The 25,658-nt window shown below is 43.4% G+C and overlaps 3 protein-coding genes across 4 annotated transcripts; all 3 read left to right on the top strand.

Annotated features, from left to right (window-relative positions):
* On the top strand, positions 1-1,740 carry LOC137834069 (uncharacterized). The gene has a single exon (XM_068642135.1). The coding sequence runs from the start codon at positions 1-3 to the stop codon at positions 1,738-1,740; it is 1,740 nt and encodes a 579-aa protein (XP_068498236.1).
* A 974-nt stretch (positions 1,741-2,714) lies between these two features.
* LOC137834068 (uncharacterized) lies at positions 2,715-5,084 on the top strand. Its single transcript, XM_068642134.1, has one exon. The coding sequence runs from the start codon at positions 2,715-2,717 to the stop codon at positions 5,082-5,084; it is 2,370 nt and encodes a 789-aa protein (XP_068498235.1).
* An 11,749-nt stretch (positions 5,085-16,833) lies between these two features.
* On the top strand, positions 16,834-22,764 carry LOC137835237 (protein VTE6, chloroplastic). Of its 2 annotated transcripts, none has more exons than XM_068643642.1 (5): positions 16,834-17,463; positions 17,998-18,251; positions 18,871-18,994; positions 21,966-22,070; positions 22,417-22,764. In XM_068643642.1, exons 1-5 carry the CDS (start codon positions 16,954-16,956, stop codon positions 22,507-22,509), a joined length of 1,086 nt encoding a protein of 361 aa, XP_068499743.1. In that variant the 5' UTR covers positions 16,834-16,953; the 3' UTR covers positions 22,510-22,764. The 2 variants fall into 2 exon arrangements, 1 of the variants encoding a protein (XP_068499743.1); XR_011085048.1 differs by having other exon boundaries at positions 16,846-17,463; positions 18,871-18,989.
* Positions 22,765-25,658: the final 2,894 nt, after the last annotated feature.

Here is a 25,658-nt window from a genome sequence, read left to right as displayed (position 1 = left end):
ATGGGCGCAGTGGTGCCACCAAGCTTGGTGGGGGTGAAGGCCTCATTTACAGGGGTGGAGGATCCAGAAACGCACTTGACGGCGTTTCACACCCAGATGATGCTTTCTGGAGGCTCAGATGCAGTGTACTGCAAACTGTTCATGAGCACCCTGAGCGGGATTGCGCTGGAGTGGTTCGTAAGCCTACCAGATGGCCACATCACTTCGTTTCAACAATTCTCGAAGCTGTTCATGGAGCAGTATATTGTGAACAGGGCACCTCCAGTGGTGTCGTATGACCTGTTCGACGTCCGCCAGAGCCAAGGCGAGTCCCTCCGGGACTACCTCAGCCGTTTTGGGGCTCAAGTGGTAAGGCTGCCCAGCAACGATGAGGACATGCTGGTGCATGCGTTGAAGAAAGGGGTTCTGGCCGGCCCTTTCAGTGAATCTTTGATCAAGAATCGCCCCAGCACCTTTGCGGAGATTAGACGTCGTGCTGTGGCGCACATCACTGCAGAAACAGCAGTTTCTGAGAAGAGGGAGAGCGCGATCTCTACCAAGTCGCGCACAGGACCGAGCAGGACTCAGCAGCCGATGAGGGTGCATGAGGCCAAAGAAGGGAAGAAGGCTCAGGGGAAACCTCGCCCTTACGAGCCTCAAAGGGACCAGAACAAAGGACGTCCGAGGGAGAGCAACGCGCCCCCCAGGTTTGATTTTGTGGTGGAATTGGCGGAGCTGATCGCCATTCCAGCCATAGCAACAAGGCTGCGAGCACCGGAGAAGACCGACAAGGTACTGGGGCGAAAGAAGAACGTGTGGTGTGAATTTCATCAGGCTTATGGCCACCCACTCCACACGTGCTTGGCGTTGGGGCACCAACTCGCGGAGCTGGTGAAAAGTGGCTTTCTGAGCGATTACATGCGGGAGACGCAAGGTGATCGAGCATCGGGGGCACCAGCAAAGGATCCGCAGCACGAAGTGTTGGTGCACAGGGAGGTGCACACGATCGCGGGAGGTTTCTCTGGAGGAAGGTGTACGGCCTCTCAGAGAAAGAGGTACGCGCGCTCGGTAATGGCAGTCGACTCGGTGGAGGAAGATCACTCCCCCGACGTCGACACTGTCTTCACCAAGGCAGATCTCCAGGACGTTGTGCCTCACGACAACGATCCAATAGTTATCTCCCTCGTCACGACAGGGAGGAAGGTGCACAGGGTCCTCGTGGACCAGGGAAGCTCGGCAGACGTAATGTTTTGGCCGACGTTCAGCAAGCTGCAGTTGTCCCCTGACCATCTGAAGCCATATCCGGGGTGCTTGTATGGCTTCGCAGGGGACCAGGTGGAGGTGCGAGGCTATGTAGAGCTAAGGACTACATTCACGGATGGTATCGTGGCCCGCACCGAGAAAATTAAGTACTTGGTGGTCAATGCTCCATCCGCTTACAACATACTGTTGGGAAGGCCGACGCTCAACAAGTTGGGAGCCGTACCGTCGACGAGGCACATGAAGTTGAAGCTGCCATCGATGGAAGGAGTGGTGATCACCATTAAATCGGACCAAAAGGAAGCCCGCCGCTGCTACGAGAACAGCCTCAAGCAGCGGAGAAATGTGTGCCATGTTACCTCAACGCCGCCGCCGGGAGTGGACGAGAGGCGAGCGGAGGTCGCAACATTGGTAAGAGGCACACAGGGCGACGTGGAGATGGAGGAAGCGGTGCTCGGGGCTCGGGGAATGCCCAAGATAAAGCTGAGAGAGAAAGCGTGATCGCGCCTCGCGAGTCTGGGATCGCGAGGGCGGTCATCGCCAGTGAAAGAAGACCCCACCCGGCTGAGGGGTGGGTGGAGACAGAGATCGGGGGAAAAAGGTTCAAGCTGGGAGGACCGCTCAGCGAGGACACGCGACAGCAGATCTCCGGGGTGATTGAGAAGAATATGGATGCGTTCGCATGGTCAGCCTCAAACATGCCAGGTATTGACCCGGATTTCCTCTGCCATCGTCTTGCAATGGACCCTCAGGTCCGACCGGTGCGCCAAAGAAGGAGGAGGCAGGTGATCCACGAGGAAACCCACAAACTCTTGGCCGCGGGGCATATCAGAGAAATCTAGTACCCAGAGTGGCTGGCCAATGTGGTGCTGGTGAAGAAGTCAAACGGCAAGTGGAGGATGTGCGTGGATTTCACCGATCTCAACAAGGCATGCCCCAAGGACTCCTATCCCCTGCCCAGCATAGACGCCCTGGTGGATAGCGCGTCAGGATGCCAGCTTATGAGTTTCTTGGATGCATTTTCGGGCTATAACCAGATCAGGATGCATCCGTTGGACGAGTGCAAGACCGCGTTCATGATCGAGCGGTCTTGTTACTGTTATAAGGTAATGTCGTTCGGGTTGAAGAATGCGGGAGCCACCTATCAGAGGTTGATGGATAGAGTGCTCTCGCCGATGCTGGGGAGGAACGTGCAGGCTTATGTCGATGACATGGTGGTGACCTCACGGGGGAAGGAGCAACATGTCATTGATCTGGAGGAATTATTTACAACAATCGCCAAGTACAGGTTGAAGCTCAACCCAGAGAAATGTATTTTTGGTGTGGAAGCGGGGAAGTTTTTAGGTTTCCTCTTAACAGAGCGGGGGATCGAGGCGAATCCCGAGAAATGTGCAGCGATCATGGCAATGAGGAGCCCAACGTCGGTGAAGGAGGTGCAGCAACTCACTGGTCGGCTGACGGCATTGTCGTGATTCATGTCCGCTGGAGGAGAGAAGGGTCATCCTTACTTCCAATGTCTCAAGCGGAATAGTAGGTTCGTTTGGACTGAAGAATGTGAGGAGGCATTCGTTAAGCTAAAGGAATATTTGGCAAGCCCGCCGGTACTGTGCAAGCCACAGGTGGGCGCCCCTCTCCGTTTGTACTTTGCTGTAACGGAGAGGGCGGTCAGTTCAGTTCTGGTCCAAGAGCAAGACCAGGTCCAGAGACCTATTTATTTCGTAAGTAAGGTGCTGCAAGGTCCTGAAGTAAGGTATCAAGCCCTGGAGAAGGCAGCTCTAGCGGAGATGGCGAGGAGGCTATGCCACTACTTTCACAGCTTCACAGTCGTAGTAATGACTGATCTCCCCATCCAGAAGGTGCGGAAGAAGCCAGATGTGGCCGGGAGAATGGTAAAGTGGGTCGTAGAGTTATCTGAGTTCGATATCAGATACGAGCCCCGAGGACCGATCAAGGGGCAGGTGTTTGCGGACTTTGTCGTCGAGTTGTCGTCGGGCGCTGCACCATCGGAGGGCTCGGTTTTTCGATGGGTCATGTCGGTGGATGGTTCCTCCAACCAACAGGGGAGTGGCGCGGGGGTTATCCTAGAAGGCCCAAACGGAGTGCTGATCGAGCAGTCTCTACGTTTCGCCTTCAAAGCCAGCAACAACCAGGACGAGGCCCTGATCGCCGGTATGTTGCTGGCAAGAGAGATGGGAGCGAGAAGTTTAGTGGCCAAAACCGATTCCCTGTTGGTCACCAGGCAGGTAATGGGAGAATTCCAGGCCAAAGACCCACAGATGGCTGCATACCTTGAGTATGTGCACACCTTGAAGGTGTCCTTCGCAGAGTTTGAGTTTATCCACGTGCCGAGAGAACAAAATGCCAGAGCCGACTTGCTCGCCAAGCTAGCCAGCTCGGGCAAGGGGGGGAGAAAGAGGACCGTCATTCAGGAGACGTTGAAGGTGCCTCGCGCGTTCGTAACGGACAACCAGGTGCTGCAGGTGTGCAAGTCGAGTGAACGAGGGGCGGTAGGTCATCGGGCTCTCACTCAAGAAACCTTGAGAGCACCGAGAGTGAGAGCCCGACCGATGAGATCCGACGAGGTGATGGAAGTTGGCGCCGCTGGAAGGGCCGACACGTGGATAACGCCGTACCAGCGGTATTTGGCGGATGGGGTGCTTCCACTGGAGCCAACGGAGGCAAAGAGGATAAAGAAAAGCTCGAGCAAATTCACTCTCATCGATGGGGATCTCTTCAGGTTCGGGTTCACCCATTCGGTGTTAGTATGCGTGCACGGGGAGCAATGCACGAGGATTATGTCAGAACTCCATGAGGGAGTATGTGGGAGCCACGTCGGCGGTCGCGCCTTGGCGAGTAGAGTCCTCCGTGCGGGGTACTACTTGCCAACGCTGAGGGAAGATTGTGTGGGCTACGCTCAGCGTTGCAAGCAGTGCCAGCAACACGCAGATTGGCACAAGGCGCCCCCTGAAGAGCTGAGGTTGATTCACAGCCCCTGGTCGTTCCACACTTGGGGAATCGACATCTTGGGACCTTTTCCCCTGGAGGTAAGGCAGATGAAGTTTCTGATCGTCGCCATCGAATATTTCACGAAATGGGTGGAGGTAGAGCCGGTCGCGCAGATCACCGCTCACAAGGTTCAACAGTTTGTGTGGAAAAATGTTGTGTGCCATTTCGGAGTGCCTAAGCGTTTGGTTTCTGACAATGGCACCCAGTTTACGAGTCACCAACTGAGGAACCTGTGCGAGGAGGTGGGGATACAGCAGGTGTTCGCCTCGGTAGAACACCCTCAAACGAACGGACAGGTAGAATCGGCCAACCGAGTACTGCTCAGAGGGCTGAAGAGAAGGTTGGCAAAGGCCAAGGGAACGTGGGCGGAAGAAGTTCCCAGGATCGTGTGGGCCTATCACACCACTCCGCAATCTAGCACCCATGAGACACCTTTCAGCTTGGTCTATGGGTCAGACGCTATGATCCCTGTGGAGATACAAGAAAACTCACCAAGATTTCTGAATTTCGTGGCCGAGGAGTCCAACGAGGAGAGGAAGGTGAACCTAGACCTTTTGGACGAGGTACGAGAAGAAGCCAGAGTCAGTGCTGAAGCCGTGAAGAGAAGGGTGGAACGAAGGCACAACTCCAAGGTGAGGCCGAGGCAGTTCCATGAGGGAAATCTGGTGATGAGGAAAGCGCATCAACACGAGATGGAAAACAAGTTGTCCCCCAAGTGGACTGGCCCGTTCAGAGTGGTGGAGACGTTGGAGAACGGCGCTTATCGGCTGGAGACCTTGGATGGAGGGGTGATCCCCAGAACGTGGAACGCCACGCACTTAAAACTTTATTTTAGTTAAAGATTGTAGAGTAGCCGCGCTTTCGGGCCAGTACAAACAATTTGGACAAGTTCAAGGGGGCACTCTTTCCCCATAAATAAAAAGATGTTATCAGTACAAGGGTTTGCAAAGTTTTAAAGTTAAAATCCCCCTCGCGACCGATTCGAAGTCCTCCTCACCCCAGGTGTGAGTGCAGGCAGCTAAGGTTCGAAACGCCAGGGGTGCTAGTAAGCCCAAGAAGGGAAAGGAAGGATTTCGAGAAACGCCTTTACCCAAGTGGAATAGCATCAATATTGGCTCAGTAGAACTCTTAGCCAAACCCCTTCTCACCCCAGGAGTGAGAAGATGGGAGCACTACCCGAGGTTCTAAGGTTCGATGACCTTGGGGCAGGCAAGAAGGGTTATCGAGAAACACTATTTCCCCAAAAACAAGGCATCATCCTAGATCGATCAGCGTGGGAGTCCTCTATGCACTTAGCGCTGGAGCGACAAGAAATCTAGAAAGGTATAAGGAGAAAGCAGAGGCGCGATGACTGGTGAGTGGTTGGTTATGGCACCCCGATCGGTCATCGGCGGATAGAGCATCGTCTAGACAAGTTCTTACGAAGCAGGCAGAGCCACGCCAAGAACAATCGTCAAGCGTGGTTAGTAGCAGGCAAAGGCAGAAATAGAAAATACGGGGAAGGCTCGCGCTAAGTCCGAATAAGTTAGCAACTAAAAACATACACAGCAGTAAGGAGAAAGAAGGCACTGAATATATGCAGTAAAGAGTTCTTATGTTCAGAAGTTTATACAAGAAAAAGGAAAAAGCGAAGGCTGTAGATGATCAGGGACGAACGACCTTGCCGTCCACCACCTCGAATTCTATGGATAGCTGAGAGCGGTCGACCTCTGGGAAAGCATACTTGAGCTACTCGAGGGCAAAGTCAAAGCCCTCAGCAAAGGTATCGGCAGCCTCTTCCCAGAGCTTGGCCTTCTCAACCTCGAACCCAGCCTTGTCGGTCTCGAGCACGACCTTCTCGGTGGTCAGGGTGGCGATGGCAGACTCGGCTTCTTTGAGCTTTTGGTCGCCCGCAGCAAGGGCCTCCGCCATATTCGCGTTCTGTTGGCGCATGAAGGCATTCTCAGCCTCAAGTTGGAGGGCCTTACCCGTGGTCTCCAACAGTTTGAAGTCAAGTGCGGCGACGGCATCCCCCATCAGCATCTCCGTTTTGATAGTCTCCTGGACTTGCAGGGCGCGCCCCAGTTTGGCTTCCTCCAACATGTCCTTCAACATGTCGTTGGTGTTCTGCAAAGCCTCATAGTCACTTTGAAGCGACTCCTGTTGGCTAAGCAGCTCATTCATCTTACCCTCCAGCTTTTCGAGGCGGCGATGTTGTGTGGAGAATTCCAGAGAGAGCACCATCTGACGGGCTAACTGGAGGTTCACCTCGCTGGCGCTCCACTTAACTAGCTCGCGATTCTGGATCAGTTGTTTAGTCAGTCGGAGAACCCTGGTAAGCCCTTCAGAGCTGGAGCCCGTCGCTTGGAAGGAACTCTCGCCACCACCCTCGGTTGTGGTGGCAGAGCCTTGAGGGCACGGTGAAGGTGGGGGGCGAGGAGTTCCCTCCGAACGAGCGGCCCCGCTCCCAGCTGCTTGAGTCGGTGGGGGTGACTTTGCTGGGGGCGGGGAGGGAAGGGGGGCTGGTGAAGGAGGGCGCTCAGGGGAAGCCTGTGCTTGAGGGATCGGAGTAGCATCTCCCTCGAGGCCCTCGACTCCCCTCTTTCTTCGTTGGGGGGACCCCGAGCTCTCCTCTTCAACAGATATAACGGTGGTGGGAGCCTTCACCAACCGTTTCCTCTTCTTATCACCCCTGGTCTCGGGCCCTCCAGCTGGCGCGACCGAGATGGGGGAGGCGGGAATAGGCTCGGCGGTCGCCTCCGCTTCAAAAGGCGCCTCGGCGGCTCCTGGCTAGAGCAAGCAGTCCTTGTCGTCTTTCCTTATCAGAAGTCATATCTGCACCAGTCCAACATGGCAAAGGGTTAGCATGCAAAGGCTCAAGAAAGCATTTCAAGCGCAGAAAGATAATTAGCGAATGCATGTTTAAAGGGTATCTTGGACAAGCGCGAGGTCGCATGCCCGGAGAAGTGGCAGTTAAAAGGGAAGAAGAGAAGACAAACCAATGTATCTTTCGAGCTTTTCAGCGTCGAACTCGTGCTTAATGAGGGTGGAATAGCCAAACTTGGCGCCCAAGCTCGAGAGAAGGCCGCACAGCTCGCACTCGTATGGGGCCATGACCTCCAAGCCTCGGGGTTTCCTAAACTCCACTTTAGGGACCCAGTAGAGTGGGAAGCCCTCGAGAAGGGCGGGGTTGTGCTCGTTGGAGGTAATCATGTAGAATCTGCCCTTCCAATCCTTGAAGGACTGTTGGTACAAGCCCAAGATCACCCTCCCTGTCACGCCATTCAAGCTGACCCACGACCTATCACCCGGGTTCTTGGCCTCAAAGAAGTAGTGGAAGACGTCGGTTGATGGAGGGTGCCCGAAATGGTTGCATAGAATTTCGAACGCCCAAATGAAGCCCCAAGCGTTTGGATGGAGTTGGCAAGGAGTGACGTTCAGCTCAGTGAGGAGTTCCTTCTCGAAGAAGGTGAAGGGAAGTCGGAGGCGCAGCCTCTTGAAGATGGCTGAGTAGATGAAGGTGAAGGGCACCCCGTTGGTGGCCCTATCATCCACACATATTGGCATGCCTCGGGGGGGATGCGCACGCCCAAGTTTCGGTCATCCTCCTTGTCGAGAGCGCATGAAGGCTCGTCCGCAACGCTCTTCAGCAGGGTGGCGAGATGGTCGGCAGGAAGCTGGCTAGACGTTTCGGCGAGCAGGTGGAGGGGAGCCCATTGGTACGCCTGCGCGTAGCCTTGTGGAGGAAGCGTCGCCCCGGGTTGCGTACTCGTCGAGGGAGTTGCACTCGTCGAAGGCGATGAAGGTGCACTGGAGGAAGGCTGTGCACCAGAAGATGAAGCAAGGCGCGCGGTGGTTTTTGTGCGAGCCATTGTCAGTAGCTACAATGAAGAAAGAAAGAAAAAGGTGAGGAATCAATGAAAAACAAGAGGAAGACGAAGGGAGCAAAATGCTATGGTTCGAAGGGGGTAGAGGAATGAAAGCGACGAGGAGGAAGAAGAGGTGAAACACAGAAAAACCAGAAGAAGCCCTGGTACAGTGCAGGAAAAAAAAGAGAAAAAACGACCCATGATGTATGCACAATGCAGTTTTTGAGCAATGCAATCGGTATAAGGTATTCAAATATACCACAGATGAGGAAAGGGGGTACCTTTCTGTTGATCGCGAACGGTTTTTGGTAGCCTGGGAATGGAGAAGATGAATCGCAGAAGAAGGGTTCAAGAGTTGCAGGGAAACGTGTTGAGGAAGATAATGGAACAGTGGAGGCGCGTAAGTTTTGAATAAGGGAAATGCAAACGACGTTTCACGCTAGCCATTGATGCGCACACGTGTCGCAAGATTAAGGAAGGAAAGCGTAACGTCACTTAAAGCACAACACGTGATGTGGCACGTGACGTGGCGTCACTTGCCACGTGGCCACCGAGAACGACACTTAGTCTCTTCGCTGAAAAAGAGTATGCAGCTCGAGACTGGGGGGCTTGTGATCCGGTCGGTCATCGGTTTAGGGTGACGTCAGCGACTGATGGCCACGTGGGCCGTTCTTAGTGGGACACGTGGGCCGGGGAAGCTGATGTCTCTTAAAGAAGGTCACCTGAAGGGTGATCGGTGATCAGAAGGGATGCGCGATCATTGTCTAGATAAGTACCACGAGGCCGATCGGTCGTCGTGTCACACGCAGTTAAGCTGGGAACGAGAAGGGATTCCCGGCGAGAGCGTTGCATGCGAGCCTTGCGTGGCAGAGTATCAGAGATCATAGAGGTTATGCGCTTTGCAGTACCATGCATGAGAGTGGTCTAAGGGAGCTAGCAGTCGGTCGGTGATTGGTGCGCTCTTAGCCCATAACGTGCATGAAGCAAAACAGAGGTGATCGTTCACGCGATAGGTGATACCTGGTACTCACGCTGAGGCTGCACGAGACACCCAGTGAAGGAAACACGCTAAGTTACTTCGTACACGAATAACTTGGGCGCGCGGCAGAGTATATAAAGGCATTCCACGCTCATTACAAAGGTACGCTTTCATTGTGGCAAGTAACTGGTTTTTACACACACAGAGAAAGGGAGAATCACGGAGTGCACGAGTCTCACTGAGATTCCTAGTAAACAGTTCTTTGGTGGTCTTGGGTGGCTGACTTGAGCGTCGGAGTGCAATCGGCCGCTAGAGGCGTCGTTTGTTGTGTTTCGCAAGTTCGCTGGGAGCTTCTTGGGAAGTGTTGGGAACATTATCGCGGAAGACAGAGATCGACGTGGCAAGACCTTCAACGATCGAGTCCCCTGCAAGATCACAATCAAAGCACACAACCTTGGGGTTGTTTATCTTTTTGATACTTGTTTCATACCTATACCTCTCAATAAGATCATTATCTCCAGAAAACAAGCCTTCTAGCCTTCCTCCAGACCTTACAGCTTTGGTTTTGACTCTCTTTGAGGTGGGAGGAGTTGATTCCATGATGGCAGAGAAGAAAACAGAGAAGAGCTCACTTCACAGATTTTTGCAAGAGATGTTGCAATTGGTTGTTCTTGTGGAAGAGATCAGCTGCACCAAATTTTATAGCAGAAAAAGAATCAAATAGCATTCAATGTTATGAGTGGGTACCTGATTTTCAGAGAGAGAGGACTTGACTCTGCCCTGCACATAAAACATCAGAAAAAGCTGAAAATCACATGGTCTTCACATGTGATCTTTGACTAGTCATTAAGGCTCTTGAATTTCCAAGATTTTGGAATATATTCCTTTATGACTGCTGTAACTTCTCTCTGAACGTGATCAGTTTTCAACACAGATTCTTTGACCAAGATTCTCTCTTTGAATTGATCTGCAACGGATAGAAATTCAAAATAGCAATTAAAAAGATTTCTTCACAGTGTTGTCAGACCTAAAACAATCGGTTGTTTCGAAGAAACAATCGGTTGTTTTTCTGTAGCAGTTAAAACTGATTTTGAGTTTTAACCATGAGCAGAAAGAGTTCAAAGCAGATGACATTAAGCATATTAAAAAGATTTTTAACCATGAGAAAGAACTTTAAAACAGAAATGAAGAACAAATAAAAGGAAAGTCTTATCCTTATGTTAATTCTTCAATTAGCCATGTGCTTTATGATCAAGAAGCCTCTTTTCACTGTTGAGGTCCTTTGGACAGATGCATAGCATTGATTCAGCTTCAATGATTGTCTTTTTCTTCCAAGAACTTGATCACATGACTTAGTCCTTCACACTTCTTTAGAATTACTGCACAAACATGAGTTCAAGCAACAAGATTTGGTCCCTTCACAAATGTGGGTCCAATAGATTTCTTTTTCTCATTTGGAACCTCACACCCTTTAGGAATCCATTTCATGTAGCCTCTAGGAACAGAGAATTTTCTTATTTTGCAGAATCTAACCGAATGACCCTTTTTCATGCAATAAAAGCATGTAACAACCGGTTGTTTCGATTTAACAATCGGTTGTTTCACTGGCTTTCTTGATTTTTTTTTTTTAAACTTATCTTGTTGGTTCTATGGATTGAAACCCAAGCCAGTCTTTCCAAAAGCACAGCTTTGAGATGCCAAGACATTCTCAAAGTTAGATTTCCCCTTTGAAAGCTTGTCCATAGTTTCAACAAGATAGTGAACCTTTTTCTCAAGATTTTCACAATTTTCGCAAATGAGAGTGTCACACTTGCAAGAAGCATTTTTGAAATGGTTTTCCAGATTTATGAAATCATTTTTAGATTTTTCAATCTCATCTTCAAGTGATTTCACTCTCTTTTCTAGCCAGTTGTTAAGTTCTTTCAATCGGTTGTTTGAAAGAACCAATCGATTAGCTTCATCATGATTTTCTTGAAAAGCTTCAAGTAATTCACTCTAATTTTGTTCATTCAAGGAAGCACATGAACTTACCTCACTTGAGCTGCAAGATTCATCATCATCTTCAGCAGCCAAGCAGATGTTTGCTTTCTCATCTTCACTTGATGAAGAACTTGATGATGACACCTCATTTTCATCCAAACCTATGTAGGCTCTTTTTATCTTGCCTTTCTTTTCCTTGTAGCTAGGCTTTTTCTCCTTACTCTTGTTAGGAAAATCTGCCTTTATATGACCTTGCTCACCACAACCAAAACAAGTATAGTTATTGGAATTAAAATCATTGGATTTCTTGTTTCCATACCTATCTTTGTTGTTGTCTTTGTTGTGGTTTCTCTTTAGGAATTTGCTGAACTTTCTTGACAGCAAGCTAAGGTTTTCCTCATCACTGGATTCTTGTTTTCCTTTGTGCTTGGAAGCTTTTAAGGTTATGCTCCTTGTGTGCTTGTCTTCACTCTCTTGAACATTGAGTTTATTCATCTCTAACTCATGTTCCCTAAGCTTTCCAAACAAAGAAGCAACACTTAATGATGTTAGATCTTTAGATTCAGAAATAGCAGTTACCTTGGGTTGCCATGCTCTATCAAGACATTTCAAGATCTTGATGTTCAGCTCTTCTTTATCAAAGGTATTGTCAAGACTCATGAGATGATTGATGATGTGCGTGAATCTTTTCTCCACCTCAACAATTGTTTCTCCTTTAAGCATTCTGAACATCTCATACTCTTGGATTAGAGCATGCTTCCTAGCTCTCTTCACCTCATTTGTTCCTTCATGAGTGACTTCCAAGGTGTCCCACATTTCTTTTGATGATTTGCATTGAGAGACCCTGAAAAACTCATCAGAATTTAAAGCAGAGGTTATAATATTTTTGGCAATGCAATCGAGTTTGGCCTTTTTGCTTTCTGCATCAGTCCATTGAGACCATGGCTTCTCAATGAAAGATCCATCTTTTCAAGCTTTGGGATAAAAGGACCATTTTCAATTGCATCCCAAATTGTCAAGTGATTCCATAAATATTTTCATTCTCACTTTCCAAAATTGGTAGTTCAAACCACAAAACAGAGGTGGTCTGTTAATTGAAGCACCTTCCCCAAAAGGTAGTCTATCAGCCATTTAAAAAATAGTTTTAGGATCAACTTGAATATCTTTCAAGAACCAAGCTCATCATGCCAATTGTTAGAATGGATGGCTTTAAACTAGAGGGGGGTGAATAGTTTAAAGAGGGTTTTCGCAAACTTTTAAAACAAGAATGAAATTATCTTAAGAAAGCAATTGATAAAGAATTCAGTTTACCAAAACAACAAGCAAAAGCTGCAGTACCAGAAAAACAATCGGTTGTTTCATAGAAACAATCGGTTGTTTATACCAGCAAATAACAAACAAAACTGAATTTAAAGAGTTTAAGGATAGAGAGATTGCACACAGATGTTTATACTGGTTCACTCCAAATCCTGAGCTACATCTAGTCTTCTCAAAAACCCTGAGGAAATCCACTAAGCAATCACACCTTGATCACTTACACCACAACCAAGAAAGTGACCTTGAACACCTCAAGACACACACTCTTCTTGGCCAACACACCAACACTAAAATTGCTGATCTTGATCCCCTCAAGAACACACACCCAATCTCAGCAAACACAGAAATGAAACTTGTTCAGCAGAGTACAAGGATTACACTTGTTACAGAAGATAATCTGAAATCAATACAAGCAGAATCCTATTCCACACACTTTGATCAATCACAAACTCTAAGCAATCTCAACTCTTTTAAAAACTCAAAAACTCTTTTCAAAATCTTGTAAATGATTGTTACTCAAATCTGTTATACTGAATTTTATTCAAAGATGTTGTTTGTTATCAAATCTTAACAAACTCTTAAATTGCATTAAAAGATTGGTCAAAGCATTTAATGACTGGAGCGTAAGCAGTTAAATCATTTAAAGCTCAGTCAAAGATAAAACAGTTTTTCTGTCATGGTCCCAAAACAAACAATTGGTTGTTTCCTCGAATCAATCGGTTGTTTTGGTTTTAACAGCTCAACCATTTGAAAACAGTTTTCAATCTTTTCTCAAAACATCTAAGTATAAACAATCGGTTGTTTCGACAAAACAATCGGTTGTTTTAACTTAGTTTGAAAAACATTTTACTTTCACAAAGATTGAGAATGCCTATGCTTTAGATTCGATCAAGGGGTGGATTACAACACTCAAACTACCCAGAACTAAACTAAACCAGCACAACAACAACAAGCACAACCAAGGCTTCAACATTCTTCAAAGGGTTTGAATTCTTCAAAGCTTGAACACCACTTAGTTCAACAGATGAAACATTTGAGTTGGTCAAGTCAACTCAAGAGTTGAACAATGGATCACTCAGCAAAATGGGTTTTACCAAAGTAGGTGGCAAGTGGATTAGCAAAGATGGTGACTTTGGTGCCTCATCTAGTGCTGCTGCTGATCATGAACAAGATGAACCTACTGATATGGATTTTCAACATGAAGATCTACCTAAAGCACATCAAGATGTTGGACCCAGTGCTGGTGCTAGAAATAAGGAAGTTGGAATGCCAACCATGTCTTCTTTTGAGAGATACATGGTCAATAGGCTTGATGGCTTTGCGGAGAACCAAATGAATCTCCATGATCTGTGTGTAAGCAACTTCCAGAGCATTGATAACAGTTTCAACAACATGGATGCACGCTTCATGTCTCTAGATGAACAAATCGAGGCTGTCCAGAATCAAATCTTTGACCTTCAGTTTGCTGATGATGATGAATGAAGAAAAAAAATCGGTAGATATGTATCGAAACAACCGATTGTTTTTGTTGGCTATATCAGCTTTTCGTTTTTGCTGCTTTTGCTGTTTAATTCTGATGTAATCAAAACTCTTATCTTGTTTATCTCTTCTCTTTGTCTATTTGTGAAGACAAATAGGGGGAGATATATGCTGTGTTTATTTTTCAGTTTTTTTTTCTCTGCAAAATAGTTTGGATGAGTGAAACCTTATAGGTTGTTGCTCCTATATTTGCTTATGGTTTACTCAAATATTATGCTCTGAATTTCTGTATTTGTTTCTGTGCTAACCAATTATCAGAAGTTTTATGCTTTGCTTGAAACTGTATCTTGCAGGAACTGCTTCAGATTCAATCAGGTACAACACAAGCATCAGGGATTTTTCTTCATCAAATAGGGGGAGATTGTTGAATCAAGTGGTGTTCAAGCTTTGAAGAATCCAAAACCCTTTGAAGGATGTTGAAGGCTTGATTGTGCTTGCTGTTGCTGAGCTGTCTAGTTAGGATCTGGGGTAGTTTGAGTTTTGTAATCCACTCTAGATTGAATCCATAGCATAAGCATTCTCAATCTTTTAAAAGAAAAAGTGTTTTTCTAACTAAGTGAAAAACAACCGATTGTTTTGTCGAAACAACCGATTGTTTTATACTTAGATGTTTTTAGAAAAGATTGAAAATTGTTTTCAAATGGTTGAACTGTTAAAACCAAAACAACTGATTGATTCGATGAAACAACCGATTGTTTGTTTTGGTACCATAACAGAAAAACTGTTTTAGCTTTGACTAAGCTTTAAATGCTTTAACTGTTTACGCTCCAGTCTTTAAATGCTTTGACCAATCATTAAATGCAATGAATAAGTTTGTTAAGATTTGATAACAAACAATATCTTTGAATAAATTCAGAAAAAACAGATTTGAGTAACAATCTTCTGAATACAAGTTTGAGTTTTTCAAAGAGTTGAGATTGCTTAGAGTTTGTGATTGATCAAAGAGTGTGAGATAGGATTTCTGCTTGTATTGATTTTAGATTTGCTTCTGTAACAAGTGCAATCCTTGTATTCTGTTGAACAAGTTAGTTTGTGTGTTTGCTGAGAAGTGTTGTGTGTTCTTGAGGGGATCAAGATCAACATTCTTAGTGTTGGTGTGTTGGCCAAGAGAAGTGTGTGTCTCGAGGGGATCAAAGTCACTTTCTTGGTTGTGTTGTAAGTGATCTAGGTTTGATTGCTCAGTGGAATTCCTCAGTGGTTTCTGAGAAGACTGGATGTAGCTCTGGGTTTAGAGTGAACCAGTATAAACATCTGTGTGCATTCTCTCTATCCTTAAACTCTTTAAATTCAGTTTTGATATTTGCAAACTGGTATAAACAACCGATTGTTTCTGTGAAACAACCGATTGTTTTTCTGGTGCTGTTGTTTTTGCTTGTTGATTTGGCAAACTGGATTTCTTATCAATTGTTTCTTGAGATAATTTCATTCTTATCTTAAAAGTTTGCGAAAACCCTCTTTAAATCATTCACCCCCTCTAGTTTAAAGCCATCCATTCTAACAACACTCACTCAAGCTCACACAATATTTGTGCATAGTAACTCTTCTTCTATTAATTTCAACTTGCAAAATACACTAGGTAGGCATCCTATTTATAGGTGAAGGAGCCTTGGAGAACAAGCTAAAAGAGTAGGATGGGAAAAGGGAAAAATGGGTAGCCTTAGGGTTTGACTAAGTCAAACCCGCATCCTAGCCTTGTCCTTCTAGAAACTAGGTCAAAATATCTTCCAAAAGGGCTAGGAACAAGCTAAAATGCTACCTACACCCCGTATTATACTAAAGACACCTTATTCTAGCCTATCTTTGTTATTTGAACCCCTAAAGTGAGCCCAAATTATTTACAAACATATTCTATTTTTTAAGAAGACCAAAGGGAGAACTTCTAATATTCGGGTTTATAACTTCTTCTTTTGTTGATTCTTTCTCGAGGCTTGGTGGGGCCTGACCTTGTATCTTGAGATGACTGACCCTTTTGGGTAGTACTTGTTGTGTACTTAGTTATCTGTCGGTTTGTATCATTCATGTTCTTACTCGTGTTTCAATTCATATTTGTAAAATTGTAATATACTAGTGTGTACAATCAGAGGGTGTTCTGACTCGTAGTGTTTGTGTTTCAAAGAGGGTGAGTGTTCTTGAAGGGTTTAAGATCACCTCTTTGGTGTTTGTGTTGTGTAATCTGTGGTTGATTACTTAGTGAAATACCCAGGGGTTTCTGGGGACTGGATGTAGCTCAAGTTAAGAGTGAACCAGTATAAACTTTGTGTGTTGAATCTCTCTATCCCTCCCTGCTATTAAAACTATTTGATCTATGTTTTTGCAAAGTGCTGATAAAAACAATCGGTTGATTCGCATAAACAACCGATTGATTTTCTAGAATCAATTTAAAAAAAATTGTTTTTTGGTTGATCTGATTGCTTCTTCTATGATTCTGCATTAATCTTCATTCTTGTCCAAAATTTTCGAAAATATTTCATTAAACAATTCATCCCCCTTTTGTTTAAGGCCTTTAATTCTAACATTTTTATAATATAATAAAATATAAAAATTAAACAACCACAACTATCAATTTATCAGGAAGATTGATACCACATAGTTATGATATACTTAAACTAATGTATGATCTCAATTATTATGAATATAAAAAGTAAATATAATTGAATATTTATGTTAAAATTGAAAGTTGGATTACAATCAAATATATATTTTTATTTATATTATTAAAATCAATATAAAATACATACCAATAAAAGTAACAACTCAAGAGTTTGGTATTTCATGGAAAATTTAATCCTTTATCCCTTGAAAAGAGACTTTCTTAGTAACAACAATATTGAATAAAATTATTTTATATTGATTTAAATAATATAAAGATAGAAATAATCAACGAATATGGCTAAATTATATATTGCTATTACAAATTATTTTCCCATAAAATATTGTAAGATTTTCAGGGTTTAGGAATTCATTTGAGTAAAATTACCATGATCATTTGCCACCGTGATCCTTGGTGGTGTGTACTGAAGAGACTTCCCAACACGCAACCACCCCATGGAATCAGCGACTTGGTGTAACCCTCTCTCATTTTCCCTTCTGAATTCCCATTCACGCCATCACTCGCAATACAAATTTATGGCCTTTTCAACTCTCCACACCTTCCCACTGCCTTCCTTTCCTTTTTCTTTTTCTTCATCTTCTTCTTCCTCTTCTTCTTCTTCTTCTTCTTCTTCTTCTTCTTCTTTCCACCTCAAACCCTTTTCTTTCTTTCCAAAACCCACCACTCTACTCCTCAACCCTCGCCCTCTTCGCTCTTTCCCTCGCCCCATGCACGCCTCGTCCATCCAAGATGCCGTTGGAGGGGCGATTTCCCTCCTGCAATCGTCTCCCGCCACTTGGCACTCCGCGCTTCTCAGCAATGCCATAATCTTTCTTTTGGGTTCTCCGATTTTGGTCACTGGGCTGTCTCTCTCCGGCATCAGTGCTGCTTTTCTGCTCGGAACGCTTACTTGGCGCGCTTTTGGGCCTTCTGGGTTCTTCCTTGTTGCCGTCTACTTTGTTATTGTGAGCTCAATTTTCTCTCTTGCTAAGTTTGTTTTGAAGGTGCTGCTTTTTTCAGTGTAAAGTTGGGGGTTATGGGAGTGCTATTGATTTTTATTCTGGAGTGGGAATCTAGGGTCTTTGAAAGTGATGGACGTTGAGATCAAATTTGGGTATTCGTTGAGCTGTAAATTTGGCTGGTGGTTTTTCCCTGTTTTCAGAATGTGTTGTCTGAGAGTGAACTGTCGAGATCAAATTTGTTTGTTCGTTGAGTTTTCATAATCGGTGTGGGAGATCAAGTTGTTCGTTAAGTTTATTTGGAAGAGATTAGTTTTGAGGGAAAAAATGATTTTGCTTGAAATTATATGCAATTCTGAAAGTGGGTGTGGAGGTTTTTTTAGATTTTGTTTATGGGGAAAATGATAAATTTTTTAGAGAAGGATTGCTTATTCATGGAGTTCTGCGCAATTCCGAAAATGGGTGTGAGAATTTTCCTTTCTTTTGCTGCTGGGTTTGAGGCTTGTGTTCGTTGGATTTGATTTGTTTGGGGTTTGTTAGGGTACAGCTGTTACAAAGGTTAAAATGGCGCAGAAAGTGGCTCAGGGGGTTGCTGAAAAAAGAAGAGGAAGAAGGGGTCCTGGTAGTGTTATTGGATCTAGTGCTGCTGGTTGCATTTGCGCTTTCCTTACTATTTTTGGTGTTGGGGGAGAGGCATTTTCTCGGCTTTGGAGGCTCGGGTTTGTTGCCAGTTTCTGTACCAAGTTGAGTGACACTGTCTCAAGTGAGATTGGGAAGGCATATGGAAAAACAACGTGAGTATGTATTTTATTATCAAGATCTACTTATGAAGAATTGTCATGCATTTTTATATGTTAGCTTTTGTAGAACCCTAAGGTTTTAAATTGCAAATACGGTTTTATTTCTACCTCTGATATTGTGGAAAATTGTGGGTACCTTTGGTGTGGCCACAATTGTGGGTGCAATGATCACAAGAGACCCCAAAAACCATGACATTACAGTTGAACTTAAAGCTGCAGTTGCAAACTGTTTTTTACAACCATGGAACCTTGACCCCTTCCCCTTCCCCTTCCCCTTATTTTAGTTTTGTATCATGAACTGTCGAAATCCCTCAAAGAATCATGATTCTGTATTGATGCAGAGATCTTTTAAGCTATTCTGTAATGTTGATAATTTTTTCAACTGGAAGCTAACCTGGTGTAAAACATTTTGTGGTGCATGGATTATGCTGGCAATGCCTATTGTCTTGTGAATTCAATGCATAACATAACCAGGTGTAATATATTTTCTTGTACAATTTTCTTTATGGCCACTACTAGTATTTTTGGTCTGAATTTACTAAAGTAGTTTCTCAATAATTGTTAAATGTGAATTATGATAATCAATTCTAAAAATTTCTGGCATAATATCCAGGTACCTAGTTACAACGTTTAAGGTAGTTCCAAGAGGCACAGAAGGGGCTGTTAGCGTCGAAGGAACCTTGGCTGGAATTGTAGCTTCTGTAGTTCTTGCATTTGTCAGTTTTCTCATGGGTGAGGTACTTCAGTAATTCTTGTCTCTGTAACATCTATACTAATCACAAATTCTTAACAGAAACACTAAATAGAGAATATACTTCCCAAAAATAATCAGCCACCACTAGCATTTTGGGACTGAAATAATTTGTCTCCATCTTTTATGCCAGAGAAATAAACAACCACTTATCCCTAGATCACGAACTCTGCTATTAATTAACCACTTCCCTCAATTTTGAATATTTGAGCAATGTAGTGTTTTCTGAGTATATACAGGGAGAGTAATTTATAATTTTTTAGAGCTTCTAATACATTAATTTTGATTTGTGCTCTTATAATTTGCGTCCTGATAGCCAGTAGGCTTCTCATGTCCTCCCCTTGATGGCTTGTAAAACCTACAATATTATTGTTTTTGGCATTGGGGAAGCTGTGGGGTCTGAACTGCTAGTAACTTGATTTTGAAATAGTAAAAATACTATGTCATTATAAGGTTAAATATACTAACTTGATCTGTTGTGGTGGAAATGGGATTTGGTTGAATTAAGGGCAACCTTTTCAGGATCAGTTGTGTGAGGTAAAGTTCTAACTTTTGCAAGGCTAATAATGGTCATTAGGGCTTTTTAGGGTGGGAGTGCATTTCCATGCCAGTTGATTTGTGTTTGTATGAGGTTGGCGTAGCACTTATTTGTTGAAAAGGCATTTAATAGCATGATATTGATTTTATTTTTAAATTATTTTAAAGTGAGTGGTAGGTTTAGTATGCACAGATCAGCTTTCTGATCATTGAACACCAAAAAGGGATGACTGCTATTTTATTTGTTAAATTGTTATGATACAAACTAAATAGGATATACTGCACATATAAACTACTCAAAAAATAAAGATAGGATCCATTGAAAACTAAAAGAATTAGGAAAGACTCTGTTAGGACAGAAAATAAGGACAGTACATGTAAGGTGTATTATAGGAGGAAAGTTAAGAATAAAGGATAAGGGGGTTGGTTAGTTAGTTGGTTATGGTTGGTCTTTAAATAAAGACCAATCCGGTAAGGGAAGGGGGATGATTTTTGTATGTCAGATTTGGTGAGAGGATAATACCTGTGTGAAAGGAATCATTGTTTCCTTTGTCAATGTTCTGGTTGTTTTGTACAGTGCTGGAATAATAAAACAGAGAGCTATTCATTCTTTTTTTGTGTTCTTGGAGTGAATCTTGGTTTTGCTTTTTGGGATCCTATCAATTTGGTCCGACCTGCCGGATACAAGAAAATCAGTGAGGGAGGAAGAGAGGATGGAACAGAGAACAGTTGCATTGGAGAAGTTGATCAGCGAACAAGAAAGATTGATGGCGGAAATGAGAGCAGACATTACTGGGTTGAAGGAAAGCATGCTGGACATAAAGGAAATGCTGCGGGACCTCAAGAAAGGGGACAAAATGTCTGAAGGAGGAGAGAGTTCGGTGAATGGAGATGAAAGAAAGGAAGAATGGTCAAGGCAAGGGAACAAGTCGGATGTGGAAGATGAAGGGGAGTTGAAACCATGGTCTAGGAGGGTGGAATTACCGATCTTTGAGGGAGTGGATCCAATGGGGTGGCTGGCCAGAGCAGAAAAATTCTTCGAGGTGCAGAATGTCATAGGCAGGGAAAGATTAAAACTGGCCTTCATCAGTATGGAAGGAAGTGGCTGTCCTTGGTTAAGTTTTTGGAGAAAGAATTCCAAGAATCCTTCTTGGGAAGAGTTTTCCATGGCGCTGAATAGGAGGTTTGGGTTGGGGGAAAGGAGAGGAGTTCTGTTTTTGAGAAGCTGGCAAAGATCAAACAGAATGGAAGAGTTGATGAATACATTCAAGATTTTGAGCTTTTAGCACCACAGACAGAGGAGTAACAGCTGCTGGGATAATTTTTTGCTGGGTTGCAGACCAAGATTCGTAACCAAATCAGACCTCATGATCCCAAAGAATTAATGAGAGCAATGGAGATTGTGCTGGATGTAGAGGAGTCCTTCAGGGAAGAAAAAGAATGAATAGCTCTCTGTTTTATTATTCCAGCACTGTACAAAACAACCAGAACATTGACAAAGGAAACAATGATTCCTTTCACACAGGTCTTATCCTCTCACCAAATCTGACATACAAAAATCATCCCCCTTCCCTTACCGGATTGGTCTTTATTTAAAGACCAACCATAACTAACTAACTAACCAACCCCCTTATCCTTTATTCTTAACTTTCCTCCTATAATACACCTTCCATGTACTGTCCTTATTTTCTGTCCTAACAGACTCATTATGGATGGGACCCACCAAATGTACAAAGCTAAGTCCTAAACATCAATTAATGTCATCCTTCCTAACTAAAATACCTAATAATAGTATGAAATACAACATATCATCACGAAGAGTTGAGGTACTTTTCCTGAAATTTAGCTGTGAATCCTTGTAATGAGTAATTTTTCTCTCATTTGTTGTTTCATAACTTTGAACTTGTTAAATGGGATTCATTTGACATATAACATAAACCATAGTTTTACTGTTAGAACTGAAGCAAGGGCCTCAACAACACTAAACTGTAGTAGACATGCCTATGAAATTGGAAAAGTAGGCACCTAGGTTTGGTTTAATAGAGAAAGCAATTCGGTATTAAGAAAGGGAATGGAAAAGAAAACAAACAAGTTCAATAATTTTACATTTCCCTGTTTCAGTTTTTGTGAGGGATAGAATATAAGTTATAGGAGCAGAACTATATGAATGCCTTCTTGTGTTTTTTAATTAAAACTTTATCATAGGGGTAAAATGTGAAATTTAGTGCAAATTATGCAACTAAACATTATTGGTCCTACAAGTTCACGGAACACAGCTTGACTCCCATTTAAATCACCTCTACTGCAAAGTCAGTGTAGAAGAATCCTCACATATGTAGTTACTACTTTATGGTCATTTGCTGATGACTTTATGAATTTAAATTCTGTTTCTGACTTGCTTCTGTATTTTTATTAAACAGGTTGGTTCACATGAAGCAATTATATGTGTACTAGCTGCTCAGATTGCTAATCTTGGCGAGAGTGTAATTGGTGCTGCACTGCAAGAGAAGGAAGGATTTAAATGGGTAGGTTCAAAAAAGCACTAATATTTCATTTCAGATCTATGACAAAAATCTGTTTGATCTAGCCTATTAAATTTTGTGTACATGTGTTCTAGTTTTATCTGAGTTCAAATATGGAATTCTTGAATGCGAAATTCCTAATAAGATTAAATGTTGGTCCAAATTAAAAAAATTATGAAATATGGAAGATTGGTCTTGGCTAGCTTGTATACACATTCATGATACAGCTTTGCGCTCAAAACTGGGTTTCATTTTTTACATTCACCAGCTTAACATGTATATCTGGTAGCAGTACGCAGATGTAATTTTGCACTAGTTATTTATGATTACTTTCCTATATATTTTGCAGCTCAACAATGACGCAGTCAATGTCATCAACATATCAATGGGCAGCATCATAGCAGTCTTCATGCAGCAAGCACTCCGGATCTGGTGTCCCTAGTTGATATGGGTTCTCGAGAAGTTCAATCATATTAACATGGAGAGAAGAAGCCTGTCCTTGTGATCAGTGGTCATACTCAAAGGACGTTGGTTGTCACAAATAGCAGTGGCGATTAAACCAGAAAACTCTAGTTGTAGCCATTGATTCAAACCAAGTCTCATGTACGAGGAGCTGTGGTTCTTTCAAAGTGTAGGTGTGAACTTCCTTTTCTTGATTCAGCTTACTATCAAGAAATAGAACCGTTTCTCTTGACTATTTCTGTCTATCATTCTGTCTTTATTTCCCTTTTATCTCTGGCTATTGGGGTTTCTTTGTGTTTTGCCTTGGTCCATTGTTTTTATTGTCCACACTTAAAGGTTATCTAAACCTTAAATCCTAGACTCGCTAGAACTCTCCTGAGAACTCGTAAACTCGACCAATAGACTGTAAGAGTTTACTTTATTTGAAAAAATATTTTAATAATATAATTATTGAAAATAATTAAAACAAATAAGTCCCCACCACTATACATTTAGTAGTTAATGAGAATTATATAAGAGCAAAGTATCCAAATATTGTTGTAGATATGCACTCCAACTAAAAACAACTGCAGCCCAAATAAAAAAACCAAAAAACTACAGTTCAACTACAAAATGCAAATATGTACCCCAACTTACCAAAAAAAACCCTGTAGATATGCACCCCAATAAATAAAAAAACTCCAATTAAAATGAAATGTCTTGCACTATACAAAACACGGACCAACACTGTTCTCTCTGACCCAATATCAGATGATCACCGAAACACAAGAATGAGATTATGCAACCATCGCACGACATGGACATGACCATAGCAAGTTGGGACTCAGACGATGCAACCACCACACGAGATGAGATGAACAAGACCACTGTTAGTTATTTACGTGTGAATAAGGCCCCTGAAATATAGGGCTGAACGGGTCTTTATTTGTTGCATTATTTACTCCTAGTTTAGTGCCACTCAGTATGCAGTTGCAGTTAGTTTGTTTTTTCAGAGTCTGTAAGGCTTATATAAGTCATTCTTTGCATTGAATAATATAATATTCTCTTGTGAGATTTACACATACCTAAAGAAACAACAATTGGTATCAGAGCTCCGTAAAGGGCCTGATCCAGAAAGTGAGTTACGTGTGCAGAGAGAAATTATCCAGATCTTGTGTGAAGAGCAATCTGGTACAGAGTGTGGGCAATATCAGTGAGAAGTGTGAGAGTAAGAATGTCTGCACCAGAGAAGTTTGTTCAACCGGCCATTCCAAAGTTCGATGGCCACTATGGTTTCTGGTCCATGACCATGGAAAACTTTCTGCGCAGTAAGGAACTGTGGCAATTAGTAGAAGAAGGCATACCGAAACTTGGAGCCACGCCCACTGAGGCACAGGGGAGGAATGCTACTGAGGCGAATCTGAAGGATATGAAAGTAAAGAACTACTTGTTTCAAGCTATTGATAGAGAAGTCCTTGAAACAATACTAGACAAAAGCACGTCACAAGCGATATGGAGGTTCATGCAGCAGAAATACCAAGGATCAACACGAGTTAAACGGGCTCAACTTCAAGCACTACGACGGGAGTTCGAATTGCTGAACATGAAAGACGGTGAGAAAATTGATAGCTACCTGGGACGTACTCTCACCGTAGTCAATAAAATGAAGGTAAATGGTGAAACATTGGACCCGAGCGCAGTGGTCAGCAAAATACTTCGATCCTTAACCCCAAATTTTAACTACGTGGTGTGCTCCATTGAGGAGGCCAACGACTTGAGCACCCTAAGTCTTGATGAACTTCATGGGATTTTGCTTGTTCATGAGCAAAGAATGGAGAGTTTTCAACCTGACGAACAAGTGTTGAAAGTCATTCATGATGATCGTTCGGGAGCAAGTCGCGGTCGCGGTAGAGGAAATCGTGGACGAGGAAGAGGACATGGGAGACAACCCTTCAACAAGGCGCTTGTTGAATGCTTCCAATGTCACAAACTAGGACATTTTCAGTACGAATGCCCTGGAGTAGAGAAGCAGGCTCATTATGCAGATGTGAGGGTGCAACAAAGGCAGAAGATGAAATTCTATTGGTGGCATATGAAGAGATGACACAATCTGTTCAGAGAGAAGATTGGTTTCTAGATTCTGGATGTAGTAATCATATGACTAGTAATAAGCAGTGGTTCACAGAAATTCATGAAGAAGGGCTCAATAAAAATGTGAAACTTGGAAATGACACACCACTGAATGTTGTTGCTAGAGGAAATATTCGGGTTCAAATCAATGGTGTTACACATGTTATATCCAATGTTTACTACGTTCCAGAACTTAAGACCAACCTCTTAAGTTTGGGACAACTTCAAGAGAAAGGCCTGGCTATCTTAATCCAAAATGATACATGCCAGATATTCCATCCAGATAGAGGATCGATTATTCATACAAACATGAGAGGAAATAGGATGTTTTATGTGATAGTCACCTCCCAGCATTCTCAGTGCCTCCAAGTTGAAGATGATTTTGATAAGGCAACTTTGTTGTGGCATAAACGATTTGGACATCTCAACTTTAAAGGACTCAGCACACTTGCAAATAAGCAAATGGTAATTGGTCTACCTTTTCTGAAAACTCCCAAGGATATATGCACTACCTGTCTCATGGGAAAACAACATAGAGATGTCATACTAAAGCAAAGTTCATGGAGAGCAGCAATGAAACTCCAATTAATCCATGCTGATGTATGTGGTCCCATTTCGCCAACTTCACACAACAATAAGAGGTACATTTTAAGCTTTGTTGATGATTATTCTCGTAAGACTTGGATTTATTTCTTGCATGCAAAATCCGAAACGTTCAATGCATTCAAAAACTTCAAAACATATGTTGAAAAAGAAGCTGGCACTCACATTGTGTGTTTAAGAATTGATCGAGGTGGTGAATTCAATAACAAGGAATTTTCAACCTTTTGTAATCACCATGGTATCTCTAGACAATTGACAGCGGCCTACACTCCTCAACAAAATGGAGTTGCAGAGCGTAAGAATTGTACCATCATGAATGCAGTCAGAACAGTACTTCATGACAAGCAAGTTCCAAAATCCTTCTGGCCTGAGGCAGTACGCTGGTGTGTTCATGTCCAAAACCGAAGTCCAACCTCT

The sequence above is a fragment of the Phaseolus vulgaris genome, chromosome 5 (genome assembly GCF_000499845.2).
Source record: "Phaseolus vulgaris cultivar G19833 chromosome 5, P. vulgaris v2.0, whole genome shotgun sequence".
Lineage (NCBI taxonomy): Eukaryota > Viridiplantae > Streptophyta > Magnoliopsida > Fabales > Fabaceae > Phaseolus > Phaseolus vulgaris.
The sequence above is the reverse complement of the archived record's forward strand: the minus strand, read 5'-3'. Positions and strand labels throughout refer to the sequence as shown.